The following is a 21,439-nucleotide window of genomic DNA, read 5'->3' on the forward strand; positions in this document are numbered from 1 at the left end:
ACAGGGAAAATAAGCAGAGAAAGAATAGGGGAAGGAGGAGGAGGGGTGTGTGTGTGTGTGTGTCGCCCAACATAGGGACTGTTTCTTCTGAAGGGAAGGAGAAGAAGAGTGGGTGAGGTGTGTGTGAGAGCAGCAGTAAGAAGAGAAGCTATGGCAGCTGGCTCTCTGGACGGAGGGGAGAGCTTCTAAAAACAAACTCTCGGCTAAAAAGTGGTTGTGACGCGGTGCTGGAGGCCACATACTTACAGCCGGAGTATCACCGTGGTGGGAAACAGGAAAACTCCGTCCAGAATCACTGGAAAGCTGGAGCCATGAAGTACAGACCAATGGTAAGACCCCCGCGCGCATACATACGGTCAACCTAGATAGCAAAGTTATTTAAACCAGTGTGGACTTGCAGGTTTGCATTCAGGATTGGAAAGTTAGATCTCAGAAAGGGAGATCGTTTTGGTCTGGTTGGGGGTTTAAAGTGCTGCAGGGAGTTTCTGAGAGCCGCCTTTCAGATTGCGTAACAACCTTGATGGTGTGTGTTCTTGAACCTGAAAGAGTCAGGTGAAAGCGCCGCTCACCTGATGCGTCTCTTTGATATGAACACTTGAATTCTCCTCCATGTCAGCATCCTCACATCTCGCCTCTGTATTTATCACACTGACGTTAGATCTGTTTGATATCTGCAAGGACGTGTCCTCATCTCTCTGTATGTGTGTGTTTTCACTGCCTCAGGGCGAGGCAGTCACATGCCTGTGTTGTGTAGCTGTACTGCATTCATGAAATTAAGAGTGTGCATGTTAATGAAACTCTTCTCTGGCTCTGTGTGGATGAGGCTGAAGGAGTTGTTTAAAAAGAAAGTTTTCCATTGCTGCAGCTCTCTGAGTGCGAAGCAGCGTGTGAGGAAGACAGACGAATGACACATGTCAGGGCTGTTGCATGAAGACATTCCTGACACAGTTGTCATTGTTGCCTGCAGCTCAATGAGTAGTTTATATTGGGCTTGTCCCAGTCTCTTTAGGCTTTTCTCTTCTCACCTTTCTGTTTGCACGTCTCAGTCACAATGAAGTAAAAGGTTTTTGAATATGAACTTTTTTTTCTCTCTGGAATATAAACTGATTGATTTGGAAGCTGCAAAGCCGTCTCCATGGAGTATCGCTGGGGTCGGGTGAGTTAGCAGACTTCTGTGAACTGACTTGTGTAATGACGAATACTAACATGGTGGTTAAAAGCAAAGTTATTCAGCTAGTGATTAATGTGATTTTCAGTGTTGGCTGAGTCGAGTTTCAGTGTCAGTCTGCTGTAAAAGAAAGTGTGTGCCTGTAAATAACAGCTGTTTTCTGTCTTGCTGGGATGTGTGTGACAAAATGACACTGAAAACAAGAAAATGTGATGCTTAAATGAGTCCAGAGTGGCCAGCAAACATCACACTTGGATTTAATAAGAACACAGATTTCTGGTGGCTCCTCAGTGAAGTTGTTCCTGAAAGTGATCCAGAGATTTTCCACCTTCTCGTTGTGAAAGTTTGGGCTTCGTGTCCTCAGGCATGCAGGCGTCTCAGGTAGCTCGTTCCACCTGTCTGACTGCTCTGCAGTTTAACTCTCTGCTTGCAGAAATTAACTTGCAATAGGAGTGATTCCATGGTTACAACCAGCCAAACCTAAATAAACATTGATGCTGCACAGGTGAATGAATGGAAAATGCTTCCAGCACTGATGTAATTCTGTCAGGTAGTTTCAGTTTGTTTTTACCTCTGTGTTGTTGGTTAAGATCAGAATTTAATGATTCTGAAATTAAAAATAAATTAAACCGTTTATTTTACACTCCCCTGTTTAATAAAGCCTATGTTTGACTGAAGAACAAGATGAAGGAAAAGAAGAAATCAGTCAAATCAGCCAAAGAACTAAAACCAACATGTTTCTGACAGAAGCTTCTGGCACATGCCATTTCAACTTTTAGTTTTTGCATATGTGACCTGAATCTTTTCCATGCATGTACATTACAACGCTGAGGCCTGCTTTGTCTGCACAGCAGATGCAGAACTGAGAGTTTTGTGGTAGAACTGGGTCTGGTTTCGTTATGTAGGATCCACAGTGGTTTCTCTGAATCTGTCAGATTTATGGAATTGCAGTAATAAAACATCAGCATCCTCTATTTGAATGACCAGATAATTAAATGTAGTCTTTGTCTGCAACTGACTAATGAAAATAATATAGCAGCAGCTTTGAGATGGTTGAACAAACGTTTACTTCAGTATTAAGTGAAACAGATCTAAAGTCCAGATTTTCCAGCCTCTTTTTGTGTCATTCTTCCTTCAAGCTTCCATCGTGAGTGCGGTCCGCTGCATGGAAAGCAGCAGCTTAGACGAGCTTTACATAAACGGTGTGACATCCGAGCTGTGTGAAGCCACCGGGCCGATGGAAAGGTCAAGGAGTGCAGCTATTGTTCCAGGCCGGCTGGATGTTTAAATCCCTCAGCTTTCTCCTCATTTTCTCTGCTTCTTTAACTATCAAGACAGTTTGCTTACATGTCAAACCACCAAAAACTACCAACCTGAGTTTTGTGAACCTGATGGAGAGTTAAAACTTGGGCCAAAGAGAATCCTGTAAAGTTCTGGTGCACATCATGATCAGTTTGGTTAGAAGTCCAGCTGGTCTGGGGTAGGATGAGTTCCTCTCTGTGAGTCGGTCACCAGGATTTCTGAACCGATTTGTATTTGGTTTTTACCTCGTCCTGTCCAGCATCATAGCAAGCAGAATGACGGTCTGGCTGCCATGCTATGCTGACAAAGATTGCTTTGTTAAACTGGAGTGCAAAGCCACACTTAATAATAATGATGATGTGTAATTCCCTGGAGGGAAACTTTCCCCTTGCTTGCTTTGCTGTGGGCAGATTAGCCCTGTTCCATATCAACTGTCCAACATATCACAAAAAATATTAAAAGAATCTAGTTGTAGTCTCTAATTTCAGTCTGAGACTAGGTTTGTCTTTAGATGTGAGCTGGTAGTTTTCTAGAGTCTTTTGCAAATCTTTTAAAAGTCTTCTAGCGTGTAAGCCCAGTCTTAATGTATTAATAGCTGTATTACCTATTAATGCTGGAACTGACAGGAAGAACAAAAGAAGGGAGAGTGAAGAGAATAGAGATATAAAAGATCACAGTGTGTTTTGTCTAAAAAACTCACTGCAACCGCTGGGGGAGCTGGGAGCCCCCACTAATAAAATGGTAGGGGAAACACTGGATAGAAAACAACTGTAATAACAACTGTAAATTCAAAACAAAACAGAAGAACCAAACAACCAGCTGCTATAAATAAAAGCTTCATTTAAAAATATTTGTGACCAGGAGTCAGTTTTGGACCAGACCACAACATGTGTATGACATTGGCAGGAGACGGGTTGCATTTGTTACAGGCATCTGCAATATTTGGGTCAATTTTAGACAGTCTAGGATTAGTAAAGTAAGTCCTGTGTATGAGTTTGCAATGCATCGGTCCGTATGTGGCACAGATACAGGAGTTTTGCACTAAATCAAGAATTCTGTCCCATTGATCTCTTCCAAGATTGACCCCTAGCTCCCATTCCCAGACATTTTTTTGTTTGTTGTGGGAAAACTGAAGTAGTGGATTTTGTGGCATTACAGATACGAGAAGTAATCTCTCTCTGTTTGGGGTATATGATAAGAAGAGTTTCTTGTAAGATTTGTGGGGGGAGTTTTAGGAAGTCGGAATAATTTTTCAGGCCAAAGATTTTTTTTTTAAAGCTGAATAAGTGAGAGGAGAGGAGATTCAACTTTAATGAACACTATCCTCTATAATGAAAACCCTCTATAATAATAAAAAAGCTAGTAATCATCAGGAGCACCTAAATTCCAGAGGTATAACCATGTAGTACAGCAATTGGAACAATGGTTGCAATAGCAGCTGGAAAGTAATTTTGTAGAGTAATCAGGGATGTAATGATGGAAAAATACATTTAAAGACAACAAGGCCAAACGTTTTGGTAACAGAATAAGTAATAACTTAGTAATTAGTCAATAAGATGGTTTAAAAGTGAACATTTTGATAATTTAACTGGTAGTGTGGTGACTACCACTTATGTAAACTCACATGTTTCATTTGGCCTGAGAAAACCATTTTGTTTGCAGTGTTCCCATGAAATTAAGGTAATTAATACATATGCAAAATACCAATCTGTACATAGTTGCTTTTATGAGGTCACTACCACATTCATGTAATCAGATTAAACTACACTCATTTAACTATCTTATTATAGCCATATATTAAATGATGAGTACTTCTACTATCTCCTGAAAAGTCTACACTTCTGTAGTATGCAGCAGTAGAATGATGAGTTCAGGGGTCTGCGGACATGTTAGCTGATCTGAGCAATGTTTCAAAGCATCATAAAAAATATTAGATTCCATGTAAATCCATCCTGATGCTTTTTTTTTTACTCACAATGTACATCGTGAACATCTGCACAATGTATAGGTCAGTCCATATTTCAGAGATTGGTTAAACAACCATCAGTGACTTCATTGTGAGCTATAGTAGCAGTGCAGAGTTGCTCCTTCTCCTCTGGTCTTCTCCTGCTAACCTGGCCCAAGCTACGTTGTTTGCCGCACAGGATTTGGAAAACATGACGACATGTAGGAGCACGTACTTTGTGTGTTCCTGAGACCGGGTGGAGGTCTGTAGTGTGGCATTACCCTCAGGAAAGCCAAACGGTGAGAGAAGCATTGGGAAAACAATGAAGTAATGGAGCGAGAGGGTGAGAGACTGAGACAAGGAGTAAAAGTAAATGAGAGATGAGGAAGAGGAGGGGAGAGGCGGGGAAAATAGGCTCTGCTTTCTTTCCTCACAGCCGACATTATATTGTGACAGTTTTGTAATGAATCATGACACTGTCATGTAAATTCTGTTCTTCATAGTAATTCAGCCTTTTCCCAAATGAGGAATTCTTTCATGTTTGGTCTAGATGCCTGCTGAGCACTCAGTCTTTCCCAGGAAAAGTCCTGTGTTAGGCAGGAAGTCATTTTTCCAGCTGCAGTAACAGCAGCATGTTTGGATTGTGAAACTGAGCAGACTGTTTAACATAGTTGAAGAGAGGCAGAAGTTTTTATCAGCACAGGAAAAAAATTAAGAGGTGAGAGGAGCAATGTACAGATGTCATAGCCATGACTGATAATACACAAACACTGCAGTTACTTTACTTTCCACAGAGATGTGTGAAACACAAGGTCATCAAAGCTCATGGTGTCTGTGGAGACCTGAGGGTGGGACCCATGGGGACATATGGGATAACATTACCATAAAAACAAAGTCAGATGTCCACACAGCCTTTTATTGATAAATAGCTTTAGAACCTGGAGATGTGGAGTCAAAGTCTAAGCTTGACCCAGTAAAGATGGCTGCCCAACAAATCAATGGTTTATTCCTGCATAAACTTTATCAACACTAAACAAAACAAGTTGCACATGTGAGAAACTAGATCAAAACAGCCACTCTCTTTTTCATCTAGTAAAACACTTTCACAGTTTTTCTAATGTCATGGTCATGGTTTACCTTTGAAGTGTTTCATTCTTCTGTGATAATTTCCACATACTGTTTCAATAAACAGTATTTTTATTCCTGACGACGCACATAATAGTTTTACGAATTTTCTCACTTTGTCCACCAGAATGCTCTTAGCTGGGATGTATCTTCATTCCCAAATCCGACTTATGAGCTTTGAGTCAAATCAAACTCACCATTACTTCCTGCAGGTAAGCTGGTTTTGTGAAGATAGTAGGTAAACAGTAGCATAAATAACTGAAAAGCAAAGACCAGCTGGAGGAAAAAGTGTAAGTCAGTAAATATTTTGTGTTGTGTTTTTATATTCCAATGCTAATACTTTTTCTCCTGAAAACCAAAACTTGAAAGAATGATATGCAGATGAGTAAAAGCTTGGTCACTGCTGATCTGTGTGTTATACAAAGTACTTTTAGTAAGTGCCCTTTATTCTAGATCTGTTCTTTAAGTGGTAAAGGGCTTATTTGGTTCCTGCTTTAATCTGATTGTTAACCTTTAGCTTAGGGTTCAAAATGGCTGAGGAAAATGCTGGCACATCCAAATATTGTTTTGACTAAGGCATGCACTAAAGCGTTACCTGGGACTAGAGTCTCCTGGTTAGACACTAATATACAGCTGAATGTTATGAACATAATTAAAATTAGACTTTTTGGGGTTTTTTTATGATCAGAGTTACCGGGAGCATGTTGATGTTGAGCAATGGGGGGCCCAAGATGGAGCCCTGGGGAACTCCACATGTCATCTTTGTTTGACTAGATCTATATCCACCAGTTAATATGAAGTACTTTCTGTCTCTGAACATGCAGATTCATTATGTATTCTATTCAGTCAGAGCTGAATATTGAAGGTCCTATAAAATCCTGCATTAAAAACCCTCAGCACAGAATAAATTAAGTTGTCTGCGTGTTGACACTATGCCAAACTTTTGACCTTGTGAGGTTGTGTGTTCAAACATCTATGCTCAGAGTCTTTTTCCAGCTTTGATGAAGACATAAAGGGAGCACTCCTGGTGCACGCCTGAGTCACCATCAGAAGGTGAAGTTGTGAGGTGAGTCAGCTGTAACAGAGTCTCAGGCAGTAAAAACAGATTGCAGGGGTGTTTTAGTTAATTAAAGAACATCAACGTAACAGACGGTCCTTTGCTGATGGTATTAGATTCAGAAAGCTGCTGTGTCACTTCTGTCCTCCTGAAGTTGTGCCGTGAACCAGAGATGTGGACTGACCCGGTGTCCACACGTAAAGCCCGATGGGACGCAGCAGCTCCTCTTTAACAGCAGGGATTGAACATGTTCATGCATGCTTGGGTAAAATTGGAACAAAATGTTGTGTACATTGTGCTTGAGCACTGAAAACAGTGTTGATGCAGACATTTACCGGCCTGGGTGTCGCGTTGTCAAGGGCATGACTGTGTGGAATTTCAGGGAGTATTGTTAACTTTCCAGAGGAGTTTAAATGGAGTGATGGGGCAGGATGGGAGTGGTGACCCAGCATCCATCAGGTTTTCATTTCCCCAGCTCTAATTAATATGTTCTCTACTGCCTTGAGCTTTCTCTTCACACTGTCATTTCCCAAGAGATCTGACAGCCTAACATAACAACACCTGGTGTACTTCTCTATGTTGGTGTGTTTGCCCTGCCTTCCACCTCCTCTACCCTTCATCACAGTTTACATTGAATTTAGTTGTGTCCAATTTTGCACACTTTAACCATGGATGTAGGTAATATTTGCAGCTTGATGCATGAAACTCAGATTTTACAGCAGAGCCTTCTGAGCAAACGCCTCCACGAGCTCAAACACGTAAGTGTCGCAATTTCACGTCTGATATTAAAATGATTTTTTATATATAACATGTAAAACTTGAATGGGACTTCCCCTCATACATACAGCTGTTGGCTTGGCTCCATCTCTGTTAGTTTGCTGTATGAAGGCTGTTGTGGTTAAAGCTGCTCTTCGTGCTGCTGTTTGAATGGATGTGAGGTGTGTAAGCCTGAGGCTTCTTGGGAATGCTTCAGATAATTTCTGCTGCAATTTGTAAAAAGTGAAAGAAGGTTTTACCTAAAATAAACACAGACACAGAGCTGTTGTGGTTAAATTCTACTTATTTGCATGCTGATGATAACTTTCATCAGCTCCTGTGAAAGCCGCAGAATTTTTCAAGAACTGCTTTTGCATGTTGCACTTCATGTCCCGAAATATAAAACCCCAGAACAGAAAGAGGGTGTATTTTCTTTTTATACATGACTGCAAATGCAACAGACTGATCTTTACCAATAATGCATCAACTCACTGGTCCAGTTGTTTTATGAAAGTCATTTCTGGTTTTCTTTTGGTCTCTTTTCCTTCCACAGATGGATGATGTGTACGTGATGTGGTCTGTTAGTGTGATTTATGAACTGTTACTCAATGCCTGCTGTACTGTTGTTTCATTCACTAACTACAATACGATTGTATGATCCTACAGTTTGTTTCTCCTCCTCCAGGTGGTGGCTAGTGACGGGGTCCGAGCTATGATGGAGTCGGCCCTGGCAGCCAGAGACCGGGTGGGAGTGCAGGATTTCGTCCTGCTGGAGAACTTCACCAGCGAAGCTGCTTTCATAGAGAATCTCCGCAAACGCTTCAAAGAAAACCTCATTTATGTACGTGAATGTACAACCACAGTTCCAAAAATGTAGGGACGTTGTGTAAAATGTAAATAAAAATAAAATGCAATAACTCAAATTTTATTACCAATAGAACAAAAAAACACATGTCACATGTTGAAAATGAAATATTTTACCATTTCAGGGAACATATTTGCTCATTTTGAATCCAAAAATGTTAGAACGGAGTCTAGGAAGTTGCTGGCATTTCAGGAGAGGAATGTTGTCCCATTCTGGTCTGATGCAGGATTCTAGCTGCTGGATTTTTGGTTTCATGATGCTTCACATTTTTAGGTGAAAGGGCTGGACTGCAGGCAGGCCACTTCAGCAGCCAGACTCTTCTCCTTTGAAGCCGTGCTGTTGTGATGGATGCAGGATGTTATTCAGCATTATCTTGCTGAAACCTGCAAACCTTCCCTGAAAGAGACCTATGGATGCGAGCAGATGTTGCTCATACAACCCCAATATACTTTTGTTTCTTGATCCTGTTCACATCTGGCTTCTTCTTTGCATGAAGAAGCTTTAACCTGCATTTGTGGATTTAATGGTGAACTGTGTTCACAAACAATGATTTCTGGAAGTCTGGAGTCCATGCAGTGATTTCCAGAAGAGAATCACGTCTGCTTTTAATGCAGTTCTGCCTGAGAACCCCAGAATCAGCATCTGGTTTGACTTCTTGCCTTATCTGTTTGTGCTTTGATTCCTCTAGAGTCTCTGACTCTTTTTATGGTATTCTACACTACTTTTCCGAAATTTTAGATGCAGTTTGTCTCAGATTGGTCCTCCTATTTTTTTTTTTTTGTCTTTTGTTGCTCCTCTTCAAAGTTGTTATTTTACAGGTATGTTTCTGCCTTCAGATTCAAAATGAGCTGATATTTTCCATAAAATGGTAAAATGTCTCAGTTTCAATACCTTCTATGTGTTTTATGTTATACTGGGCACTAGAAGCACTCAGAGAGCGCAGACCTCCACCAATCTATTGTAATTTTTTGCCAATTATTTTGGGTATTATTTTTGGGTGAGAAGTTCTAATGACAAAATTACCTCTATCCCCACATAATAAAGGATCCTTTAAAAAATTCAAGGATCCAGAAAATCTAATCTTGTCTTTTTTATTCCATTTCTAACATTTCCTGAAAATTTCATCAAAATCTGTCAATAAGATTTTGAGTTATGAGATTTACAGTTCATTGCATTCTGTTTTTATTTACAATCATACAGCATCCCAGCCTATTTTAAAATTGCAGTTGGGGATATTTGTAAATGAGATATAGTTTATTATTATTATTATAACACATCAGTTCAGAAACATTTTTATAATTTTGGTTCGTCTAACTTGCGATGGATTTGAATCCCTTCTCATCAGACGTACATCGGTTCTGTGCTGGTGTCAGTTAACCCCTACAAAGACCTGGAGATCTACACCAAGAACCATATGGAGCGATACCGCGGGGTCAACTTCTACGAGGTGTCACCACACATGTAGGTTCACACACACTCACCTCACATCTTCTACATGGAAACACTGATTCACATCCTCGAGTCAACTAGCTTCAGGTAAACCTGAGCACTGAAAGTTTGAGAGTTGGTTTGCTGGGAATATTTTTTAAATTTCCTAGAATATTTTTTAAAATGGCCATCACAGCTTCAGAAGTTGTTTGGGAGGAATTTTTCATGACTTGAACTGGTGGATCTGCATCATTTGTGTTGGACTGTACGTTAACTATAGCCTTGTTGGCTTCACAACGTTTTTTATCCTAAAATGACATAATGGTGTTCCAAGAGCTCATGAACACATGGGAATATTTCCTCTCACAGCCTTTTAGCTCTTTGATACTGTAAAGGTCACTGCCATAGGAATGATCAGAGAATTCCCTGTTAAATCCTCCCAGACACCAAACAATCCAATGCATTCTGCTGAGTGAGAGCGGAGTCATCGAGTCATTCCAGTATCTGTTTATTCACAGCCCTTCTTTACTTCAGCACTCGGGAATGTGGCCAAATGTTTTCTGAAAGATGTGCTTTGGCTGCAGAGAAATGGGAGGAAGAGGTGAAAAGAAAAGTAAGCAAATGATGGTACCAGGAGAAAGAGGGAATTCCTCTGACCTGAACATGACCTCCTCAGCCTCCAGCAGTAGCTCAATACGCTGCAGCTGCGGCAGAGCTGCTGCTCTTTATCTTTCAGGAATTAGTCTTGTGTGTGAAATGTGTCAAAACACACTGAAACAAAGCTGCTGTGAGAGCCTGATGAATGATGCTGTAACTCAAACAAGCTGTTTTCTCTGATATCTTCACACACTGTGATCATATTTCAAATTCCTACAAGACATGTAGTTTTCAGAGATTATCACCATGACTGAGTACATGTAGATGGTTTTTACCTCATTTAGCTGTCTTTGTTAATGTTGATCATGAAGCTGCTGTAGGATCCTGAAATCTTTTGATGCCTCTAAAACCTTTTTTTTTTTTTCATCATGTGAACCTCTCCTCTTTAGCTACGCTGTGGCGGACAACTCGTACCGCTCCATGAGGGCAGAGAGGAAGGACCAGTGCATCCTGATCTCTGGAGAGAGCGGCGCTGGGAAGACAGAGGCGTCCAAGAAGATCCTGCAGTACTATGCTGTCACCTGTCCAGCCAGCGAGCAGGTGCAGACCATCAAAGACCGCCTACTGCAGTCCAACCCTGTCCTGGAGGTGAGACCCCATGGAAAATTCTTCCTACTCGTCTGGTTACTGAGCTGACATTTAAATGTGTTTGATCAGAGGACAGCTGAAAATGCTGTGAAAAAGGGTCTGAAGGATGAGGAAAGAAAGAGAACATTTAGGTGTCTTCTTATCTCGGCAGATACTTTCGAGCTGTCTAAACGTGTGTGTATGTATCTGTAATCTATATTTCTGTCCATGCAGGGATTCTAACACCTTCTGATGTTTCACACCATCTTTTTACTATTTTCTCTACTCCTTCATCCATCTCTCCTCTCCTCTCCTCCCTCCAGGCCTTTGGCAATGCCAAGACGTTGCGTAACGACAACTCCAGCCGCTTTGGGAAGTACATGGACATTCAGTTTGACTTCAGGGTGAGCAGCAGCTCCTCTTTTAACTCACTTTGAGGGAACAGACTATTTTTCATGGACTGTAAAATCCCTGTGAAACCTGCATGTTTCACACCTCAGTATCCCAGCCTTACCCTCTCCTCCTCCTCTTCTTTATCCTCCACTTCAATCCCCCTCCATCCCTGGCGTCTGTCCCGTTGGCAGGGTGCCCCTGTGGGAGGCCATATCCTCAACTACCTGCTGGAGAAGTCCCGGGTGGTCCACCAAAACCACGGGGAGAGGAACTTTCACATTTTCTATCAGCTGATTGAGGGAGGTGAAGAGGACCTGCTGAGGCGCCTCGGCCTTGAGAGAAACCCTCAACAGTACCAGTACCTGGTCAAAGTAAGAAACCAGAACATCATGTTCATACTTCAGCGTGAGCATCATATTATCTGATGATAAACCTCAGTATCTGAACAAAAACAGACCGTCAGTCATACGCACACTTTTGTCTCTTGCTTTTTATTTCTAGTTTATCCTTTTTCATTCCTTTACATGTACCAGGCTTAAAATGAAAAAAAAGTTGTGATCAAATTTCTAATGCTTGTTTTTTTTAATGAGCACACTTTTGTGCATGAGGGTGTTTAACAGGATTATTTTAAAGGGCTGATTAAGGGTTAAACACCTGCTTGTCTAAATAATTGTTTACATCACACATAAGTAGGTATTTACCTGCAGCCAGCAGCTTTGCAGGTTTTCTCTGACATGTTCTGAGTCTAAAATTTGTTTAGACATAGAACAATTAGCAGATCCAAAGTTCTTGAGTCTGCTTACAGGTGTTTCTGGTTTTTACAGGGTAACTGTCCCAAAGTGAGCTCCATCAATGATCGCAGCGATTGGAAAGTGGTGAGAAAAGCACTGACGGTGATTGGCTTCAATGAGGACGAGGTGGAGGTGAGATACAGCAGCTTTTCTCACAAACAACAGCATAGTTCAGCGCTTTAGGGAGCGTAGGCTGTTTCTGTCTCACTGTGGATGTTTGTTAGACAGAAATGTGTGTAGCTGTTATTATGTAGTTTAAGCTCTCTTGTTCTCAGCGTGGGAGCCGTCCTATGTGTTTGTATGTCTGGGCTTGCTTCCAAATCTCCTTCAAAGTGAACAGGTGTGAGAATGTGTCCTGCTCACATCTTATCCTGGTTTATATCAAAACCAGGCTTATCAGTAAAAGCTCTCATAAAGATAGTCTCGGCACTAAGTTCTGATATTATTGTTCCTTTTCTTCTTCTTCACCTTTGTTCTCATCCTCCCTTATCTGTTTTTCTAACTCGGCTGTGTTTTGTCTGTGCAGGAGCTGCTGAACATAATCGCCAGTGTGCTTCACCTGGGCAACGTGCAATACGGTGGAGAGGAAGGCACCGCCTTCATCACCTCAGACACTCAGATAAAGTACCTGGCTCGGGTAAGACGGGTTTTTTTTAATATAGGTTTTTGAGAATGATTTCAGAGAAAAAGCAGAAAGTTGGAGCAGGATGAAGCTTTACAGTGATGGAAACATGCTTTCAGATAAGTCAGTTTTAGGTAAAGCACTACATTTACAGAAGACACAAGGAAACAAATCCTGCAAATAAAAACTAAAGAAAATCAATTGATTGATTATTTGAAAGATTTCAATGACTTCTTCTTAATTCCAGACAAAAAGCCTGCATTGTAATCAGGATGGAGATCAGCTGACTGCATACTGTCTGTCTGTTTACTGGTTTTATTGTGATGTGTGATATTGTTGTGCTTCTCCAGTTGTTAGGAGTGAACGGGACAGTGCTGACAGAGGCGCTCACACACAAAAAGATAATTGCGAAGGGGGAGGAGGTAGGTCTGGACACGCACTGTCATTGTGCGATAAGCATTTGTATACAGAGATTTCCTGTCTGTATAATGTCTGCTCTGCTCCACTGGAGGAAGATTGTAACTTGTAACTCTGTTATTGTGTCTTCGCTGGAGTCCACTCATCCTGTGTGTGTGTGTGTGTGTGTGTGTGTTTGTGTATTTCATCAGCTGGTAAGTCCTCTGAACCTGGAGCAGGCATCATCGGCTCGGGATGCTTTGTCCAAGGCTGTGTATGGACGCACCTTCACTTGGCTGGTTAACAAGATTAATGCGTCACTGGCATACACGGTAAACAGAGAGATGTGTGCGCGCATGCACGCACGCACACACGCACACACACACACAAACACACTGAAATCAAACACGTATGAAGAGCATGTGTCTCAGCTTTATTCTGTTACAACAGCTCCATCTTGTGACTGCAGTACAGTATGAAATATTTATAATTTATTGTTATTAATTGCATCTACTTTACTCTTATAAATAGGAAACAAACTATTCATGACCTATCCATTTCTTATATATATATATATATATATATATTCAGAGCCAAAGATGATATTTTCTTTGCTTCTTCTCCAGGATGACTCTTACAAGAATTATTCTGTCATTGGCCTGTTGGACATCTATGGCTTTGAGGTCTTCCAGCACAACAGGTACAGTTAGTATTACTGAAACTAAACCAGAGAGACCTTTGCAGACCCCCTTTTAAAAAGTAACTTTAGTCTTCGGTTGATTATATTTCTACAATCCCACTTCTAAAAATGTAAAATGGAAATAAAAACAGAATTCCCATAAACAACATAGAAGGTGTTGAAACTGGGACATTTTACCATTATATGGAAAATATCAGCTTATTTTGATTCTGATGGCAGCAACACGTCTGTAAAATAAATAAAAAAATAGGAACAGCTCACCAAAAGACTGGAAAAGTAATTTTCACAAATCAAAAACAACAGAAGGAGCAACTTACATCTAATCAGGCTAATTGGATCATGACTGGCTATAAAAAGGAGCATTTCAGAGAGGCAGTCTCTCAGATGTAACGTTGGGTTCACCTATGTAGGTTCACCAATCCGAAATATAAAATTGTGAGAACTTTAAAGATCCAACCAGCTATAGTGTATAATGGAAAAGATCAACACTGAAAAGTACATGAAGGTTTTAGACCAGCATCTGCTCCTATCCAGACGTCTCTTCTAGCGAAGGCCTTGCAGATTTCAGCAAGACAAACCACATCCTGCATCCGTCACAACAGCATGGCTTCACAGGAGAAGAGTCTGGCTGCTGAACAGGCCTGCCTGCAGTCCATACCTTTCACCAATACAAAACATCTGGAGCATCATGGAAGCAAAAATCTAGCAGTGAAGGTTCAGGACTGTAGAGCAGCTACGGGATCAGACCAGAATGGGACAACATTCCTCTCCTAAAACTCCAGCAACTGGTCTCCTCACTTCCCAGATGTTTCCAGGCAGATGTTGCATTATAACCTCTTCTTGACGAAGCCTACTTTCTCTGGGACGAGGGGATGCTACACGATGCTAAACTTTACCCTGAAACTACTTTTTACAGATGTGTTGCTAACATCAGATTTAAAATGAACTCAAACAGTAAAATGTCTCAGTGTTAACATCTGGCATGATGTTTATGTTCTACTGGGAATAAAATGTGGGTTGATGAGATTAGTAAATTATTGCATACTGTATTTGTTTACATTTTACAGTGTCCCAATGTTTTTAGAACTGGGGTTGCATTTTTTTACCTCTAAAGTGAATGTCCTAAAAACGATGACCTGTCGGTTGCTTTGCAGCTTCGAGCAGTTCTGCATCAACTACTGCAATGAGAAGCTGCAGCAGCTGTTCATCGAACTCACCCTCAAGTCGGAGCAGGAGGAATATGAGTCTGAAGGCATCACGGTCAGTTGTTTTTCATTCTTGACACCTCTGTCCTCGTCTTAAAAGATGTCCTTAGGTTTTGTTTTTCATCTTTGTGCCATTTCTCCTCTGAAAGCTCCCATTTTTATTCTCTACATTGTGTATTTTTGTCCTGCCTCGCTGGGACAAGTGCTACTTGTCTAACATAAATTCATGTGTCCAGACAACAAACAGGTTGTGGGAGAAACTTGGACTCACCTCTCAAAGGGCCCATTATGATGTGACATGAGGGCCGTGGGCCGGTACTCTGTCATATCTGTGGAAATTGTGTGACAGCGCTAACATACACTCAGCCAGTGGAACTCTGTGTTCATGAGCATGTGTGTGTCCATGTAGACGTGGGTGAGGGTGTGTGCGTGGCAGCATTTCTGGCATTCTGTGGATTGTTGAGGGTTTGCTCATGTAACAGCTGTTGGGTTTAAAATCAGCTCTCAGTGTTTCTGCTTTGATGTGTCAAAAAAACAAAGCAAAAACAAATAAAACCAGATTATTAGGCTATTGTCAATGTGCTCACTTGTTTCTTTTCAGTGGGAACCAGTCCAATATTTCAACAACAAGATCATCTGTGACCTGGTAGAAGAGAAGTTTAAGGGCATCATCTCCATCCTGGTGAGGAGACATAGTGACCTTCTTGTCTGATGCTTCCTGGCATCCTCAAAGAGTCCTGGTAACCTTTCCTGAAACTGGATGGATGAAATTTTTTTTTTTTTTTTGCTGTTTTCAGGATGAGGAGTGTCTGAGGCCCGGAGATGCCAGTGATACCACCTTCCTGGAGAAGTTGGAGGACACTGTTGGAGGACACCCTCACTTCGTCACGTTAGTTTGATTCTTAGCTGATCCCACTTTGGTTTCACAGTCCTTAAACCTGAGCTGTTTGTATTAAATGTGTGTTTGTGTGTTCCTGCAGTCACAAGCTGGCAGATGGAAAGACTCGGAAGGTAATGGGCCGAGATGAATTCAGACTGCTGCACTACGCTGGAGAGGTCAACTATAATGTCAACGGTGAGTTTTTATTTATCTTTACTGCCATGGTCGGGAAGAAAACTCTGATTACACACCAGCTTTTAATGACTTCTGGCGAACATGAAGACAGTAAATCTGTCCACAATCAAAAAAGTGATTTTTCAAGGTTAATCCTTTGAGTCCTGTGCCTATTTTTTAGGCCTCTGCTCAAAAATCTCATAATGATCTCTAACAAATTACGCGTGTAATTTGGTCCGTTTTCAGGTAGCTTAGCTATCAGTCAAGACGGAGGGATACCACCGGAAATCATGGAGGCAGTGCTGAGCAGAATAGCTCACATGCGACCAGGGAAAGAAACAAGCCAGAAGAAGAAGAATAAAGACGAGCACCACAAATTTAGAAATTGTGTGAGCTTATGAAAAAAGACTATATGCGAATGTTTAGGGTGTGGTGGGCGGTTGGAAACAACTTTATAGCAACGCATTACCGCTGCCAAACGGTGTCTGAAACTGATGGCGGCTCGCGGGAGTGAACTCTGAACTTAGCACTGCCCACTAGTGGAGGAACTGACTTCACACCCATGGCCACACAAAACACACGTGAAGACATCGATGTACGACAACGTTTGAAATGGACGTTTCTATTTATGTATGTAAGGGAGCATAAATGGGCGTTTACACTCAATATGTTGCCAGAAAGGTAAAATGCCACGTGTCATCCCATCCCTGGTCTTAAGGGTTAAAAAACACACTCTTTCAGGTTGAACATGAATTTCCCTTTTAAATTATGCAGCTTTACCTCTAAAGCTCTGTCAGCTCATCGTACAATATCTGACCCTTATCTCCTAGATGTAAGTCACTTTGGAGAAAGGCGTCAGCTAAATGACTGTAGAATAGAATAGAATAGAATAGTGTCTAAGCAAGGATCAACTCTGATAAAGAGAAGCAGAACAAAATGAAAGAAGCTTTAGTGCATACAGATCAGGTGAGGATTCCAAAATGGCAGTTTTGACACCATCCATTCTCAAAATCCCCCAAGTGGGAGATCTCAGGTTTTGAAACTCTAAGACCTGGCTTTAGACTCAGCCTTAAGACCTGGTTCTGGTTGTGATGGTTAAGGTTCATTTATGGTGAAATGATAGGGTGAAAAAGTAAATGTACACTAACTAGTCATGGCTGGTAGCTAATAAAATGTAACTAAAATAAAAAATACTTTTTCTAGTTTCTAGGTTTTACTAGTTTTCCTGAGGGGATTTTTAAATAACTGGTATCACATAAACTTTATTTATAAAGCATGTTAACAACAACCCCAGCTGAAAGAAAGTTCTGTATATCAGGGATAAAAATAAAAATAAAAAAAGACATAAAAACAAACAATTAAACAAGAAAAACAACAAAAGTGTCAAAAACTGACAAGTACAAACATTTTCATTTTCAGTAAAATTAGAATAAATAAATAAATGAAAAAAAATTTCTATGAAGTGCATTTAACAAATAAATTACAATAATTGAATAGAATTATAAATAACATTTAAATGAAATAAAACATGGAGGACATAAACCTGCACATCATCAGCTCTCATGATGAATTCAAGTTGATAATCTAATAATAATCTGAGTATGAAAGGATCAGAACATCTGATCGCCTTCCAGTCTAAACTTAACTTTTTTTCCCCTTTCATTTCTACAAACCTGTTTACAGGAAAGTTTCAGTGTGAAACACGAACAGAAAAAAACTTTAATTTAAATTGAAATCAGTGTAAAGTTGACATGTGAAATTATTAAAGCTTTAAAATGTTTTTTAATTATAAACAAAAATGCATTTTACTAAAGTTGGGACGTAGATGCTGAAAGAAGAGAAAAACTTTTAGTAAAGTTTATAAATTCTTTTAAGACTAACAAAGGAAAAAAGAAGCAGCTCAGACTCAACAGCTACATCGTAAAACAAGTCAGTTTCACTCTCCCACGTTGTCCACCACCTCCTTATTGGTAGATTAGAAGAAACAATGGCTGCACCGGATCTGGGACCTCAGAGCCGAGGAGAAAGCCTCCACTGATGAATGCAGCAGACAGGAAACCTTCTTGTTCCGAATAAACTCCATTATGACATTGTGCCAGGACTTCTTTGTCCTTAATCCAAGAGAGCAGGCTATTTTTCCAGGCAGCAGAAGTTAGCAGCTTATAACGTCTCTGATGTTCAGCATTGAAAACATGAAGGTCTGGAAAACCCAGACAGCTTTTAAGGTCCAGGTCAAGTGGAACAGATAAAATGTTGGACAAGTTGCCGCCATTTCCGACATGTAGTGTAGCTTCACACATGACCAAAGATCATCCTGTACAGCAGTATTAACAATAACACATTTTATTCATTGATTGCTTCAGATATTCAAAGGCTCTTTACATACAAATAGATAGTAAAAAAAAAACAGCCATACAAATATTTAAAATTAGATGAGCAAACAATAACATGCAAGTAATTGTCAAGTATGAACATTAAAAGAACTTTTAAAAAGATGAGTTTTGAGTAGTCAGGCATAGCACCCTCGCCCACCTGAGAATTACATCTGAAACAGGAGCAACACATCCTCATCTCTCCTCTTCTTCTGGTTTTTAACAGAGAATTTTTAATATAAACAGATTTAATTAGATTCCAGACAGAGACGGTCACAGCATGGATCCAGACTTCCTGTCTGGAGCAGATGATCAGATCAAGTCGCTCTCCCAGGATCGCTCGGAGGCTCGGGAATATTGAGACAGATGGGCATAAGAAAAGAAAAGTTGTTCTCTTAGTTCCCAAACTATCATTAAAGTTCAGTTTAAAGTCTTTTTTGTTCTTTTACCACCGATCTACTTCGTAGTCACTACTTAGAAATGAGAACCGTGATGTTCTGAGAGCTGAATCCATCTATAACCTCAAATCAGTAATGTTACTGATATTCTAGTTGCTGTTAATATGACTTCAGCTGAAATCCTGGTTGATTCCAGCTCCATGAGCTTTTAAAGTTTTAACTGAATTTTCTCTATTATATTCAGTTAAAGCCTGTTCAGATAATTTAGTGAATCGCAACAGATCTGATGTTTAATCTGTGGAGGTGAATTCTTTTACAGCAGAGCAGCACAGATGGATTGTCCATCAGGGATCATACCAGAGCTGTATGGAAACTATAACACTAATTACAAAAAAAGGTTGATATGTAAAACGTTATGGTATATGTAGTTCTGTGTCACTGGAAAGGGATCAGACGTTATTATCAGATTTATGAAAATTAAATCAGCATCTCCTCTCTTTCAGGGTTTTTGGACAAGAACAATGACCTGCTCTTCAGGAACTTGAAGGAGGTGAGACTGAGTTGGGAAGAAATGGAATATTCTCTGCCTCATGATGTGTAGATGTTCAGCATTTTCTCCACATGTGTGTGTGTGTCTGCAGGTCATGTGCATGTCAGAGAACAAGATCCTGACGCAGAGTTTTGACCGAGAAGAGCTGAGTGACAAGAAACGTCCAGACACGGTGAGATACCTAACAGTGTGGGAGGTTTTCCCCATTTATAAATCCCTCCATGCCTCCCAGCATCTTTCCAGGACAACAAACAGCGGTGTGTTTACCCTCCATGGTGCTGAGTGGGCGGTCAGATGGGGATTTTCTGTGGCTGCCCACTCATCGAGGAATGCCCTGCACACATTTCTCTCACACAGACACACATGCTGATGCAGGGTCCTGTCACAGGCTGGCCGGTTAGCATCCCAGTTGTCCACACTGGGCCCAGTGTTCGGCTGCGTCAGCCGCTCTGCTTACGTAGCTCTTCTTAGGTCATCCCCTCCTCCCTTCAGGCTTCCACTCGCTCCTCACCTCTTCATCCCTGCCCATACTGACTGCCAGCCTCTTCATCGTCCTTCATCGCGTACTAACAAGCTCTTCTCCGTTCTCTGTCCGTTTGTCTGCCCCTCAAGGCGGCCACCCAGTTCAAAGCAAGTCTGGCGAAACTCATGGAGATCCTCATGTCGAAGGAGCCGTCGTACGTCCGCTGCATCAAGCCCAATGACTCCAAACAAGCAGGTAAGATGTCGATTCCTGCTGATTCTAGTTTACAAACTCACGCTGAGGATCCGACAGTACAAATACGATTTTCTGTTTGTCACTTTTACCCAAAACCAGAACTTATTAGGTGTTTTCTTTCCTCTGGATGAGGCAGTAGGAGCAGGAGTTGTGATTAATGCAGAAACTAAATTGTAGAATTGTCAAGTTTCACCAGTAATGAAGAAATCATGTTAAAATCTCATCACAGTTTTAAATATTTTTGTTTTACAAACAGAAATGAATTCATAAGGTCTTTACAAAGTCCATCTGACTGCTTGTGTTTGCTTTAACTAAATTTAATTTAAATATGATAAAGAGAAATAAATCCATTGGTATGAACTTCCTGAAATGTAGATCCTAGATCAGCTTCTGTGGCTGGTTTCATAAACACTGCAGAAGAAGCTTGTTCCCCACAAACATCATGGTCATTCCAACCCAAACAGTTTGTTTTGTGCTGTATCAGGAGATGCATCGTAACTTCGTGTGGTCGTCAGTATATCGGCTCGGCCTTTGTTTCCGTCTACACTCGGCCTTTTGTTGCTTCCACACTGTTCCTCTGTCCTCACTCACTCCTACTGCTGCTTAGCATTTACTGGTTCTCTCTGGTTCATTTTGTCCATTTTTCTCACTGTGATTTGACCCTGATCTCTCCCTCCCCTCCCCTCCTCCTCTGTCCCAGGTCGATTTGACGAGGTTTTGATCCGTCACCAGGTCAAGTATCTGGGACTGATGGAGAACCTGAGGGTGAGGAGGGCCGGCTTTGCTTACAGACGGCGCTACGAGGTCTTCCTACAAAGGTGATCAGCTAGTCACAAAAATAACTTATATTTCAAATAAAGTCATGTATTTTTATTTTTGTTTTTGTTTGTTTTTTACATTTTTGACATCTTCTTGACGAGAGCCACCTGTACTGGGAGCGCCATGAAATTCAAGCAGTACAGAAGATGTTTGCACACTCTAGGAAGCACCAATCCTGACATGTAGCATTGCAACATGACGGAGAGAAACTAAGCTAAAAGTCTCTACCAAGCATTGACTTCCAAACCAAACACTGTTCACACCCCAAGAAATTAAATGGAAATGTAACAAAAACATGAGAACAGCTCTGTCCACTTTAGAGCTTCTACTAAGCAAACCAAACAAACCAGATGTTGTATGAAAGCAGAGGCTCTGCTGCTTACAAAGATGTCTGTCTCATCACTGTGGGACAGAAACTCTGGAGCTAGCAGCTAGAATCAGAAATCATGTCTTACTTTTGCTGGTTCATGGTGAAAAGTTTGATTCTAGCTCTAAAAACTCTGCTGTGTTCTCCTACGATTCTGGTTTGAAATAAATTCTAAACGTCCTGC

The 21,439-nt window shown here is 40.9% G+C and overlaps 1 protein-coding gene across 4 annotated transcripts in view; it reads left to right on the forward strand.

The window, feature by feature from the left end:
* The window catches only part of LOC121645753 (unconventional myosin-Ic-like), a 47,521-nt gene that overhangs the window by 19,961 nt on the left and 6,121 nt on the right, over positions 1 to 21,439 (forward strand). For 2 of the 4 annotated variants that reach the window (XM_041994416.1, XM_041994419.1), the window contains exons 2-19: positions 8,039 to 8,194; positions 9,564 to 9,679; positions 10,693 to 10,891; positions 11,194 to 11,274; positions 11,455 to 11,634; positions 12,088 to 12,186; positions 12,581 to 12,691; positions 13,027 to 13,098; positions 13,285 to 13,404; positions 13,699 to 13,772; positions 14,927 to 15,032; positions 15,579 to 15,659; positions 15,775 to 15,866; positions 15,958 to 16,052; positions 19,305 to 19,351; positions 19,443 to 19,523; positions 19,964 to 20,069; positions 20,770 to 20,887. In XM_041994416.1, the coding sequence (XP_041850350.1) occupies positions 8,039 to 8,194; positions 9,564 to 9,679; positions 10,693 to 10,891; positions 11,194 to 11,274; positions 11,455 to 11,634; positions 12,088 to 12,186; positions 12,581 to 12,691; positions 13,027 to 13,098; positions 13,285 to 13,404; positions 13,699 to 13,772; positions 14,927 to 15,032; positions 15,579 to 15,659; positions 15,775 to 15,866; positions 15,958 to 16,052; positions 19,305 to 19,351; positions 19,443 to 19,523; positions 19,964 to 20,069; positions 20,770 to 20,887 (1,934 nt within the window). Of the gene's footprint in view, positions 1 to 240; positions 330 to 1,133; positions 1,157 to 8,038; positions 8,195 to 9,563; positions 9,680 to 10,692; positions 10,892 to 11,193; positions 11,275 to 11,454; positions 11,635 to 12,087; positions 12,187 to 12,580; positions 12,692 to 13,026; positions 13,099 to 13,284; positions 13,405 to 13,698; positions 13,773 to 14,926; positions 15,033 to 15,578; positions 15,660 to 15,774; positions 15,867 to 15,957; positions 16,053 to 19,304; positions 19,352 to 19,442; positions 19,524 to 19,963; positions 20,070 to 20,769; positions 20,888 to 21,439 lie in introns of those variants that run through there. The other 2 variants (XM_041994418.1, XM_041994417.1) reach the window with 2 other exon arrangements.

Source organism: Melanotaenia boesemani, chromosome 9 (assembly GCF_017639745.1).
Source record: "Melanotaenia boesemani isolate fMelBoe1 chromosome 9, fMelBoe1.pri, whole genome shotgun sequence".
Taxonomy (NCBI): domain Eukaryota; kingdom Metazoa; phylum Chordata; class Actinopteri; order Atheriniformes; family Melanotaeniidae; genus Melanotaenia; species Melanotaenia boesemani.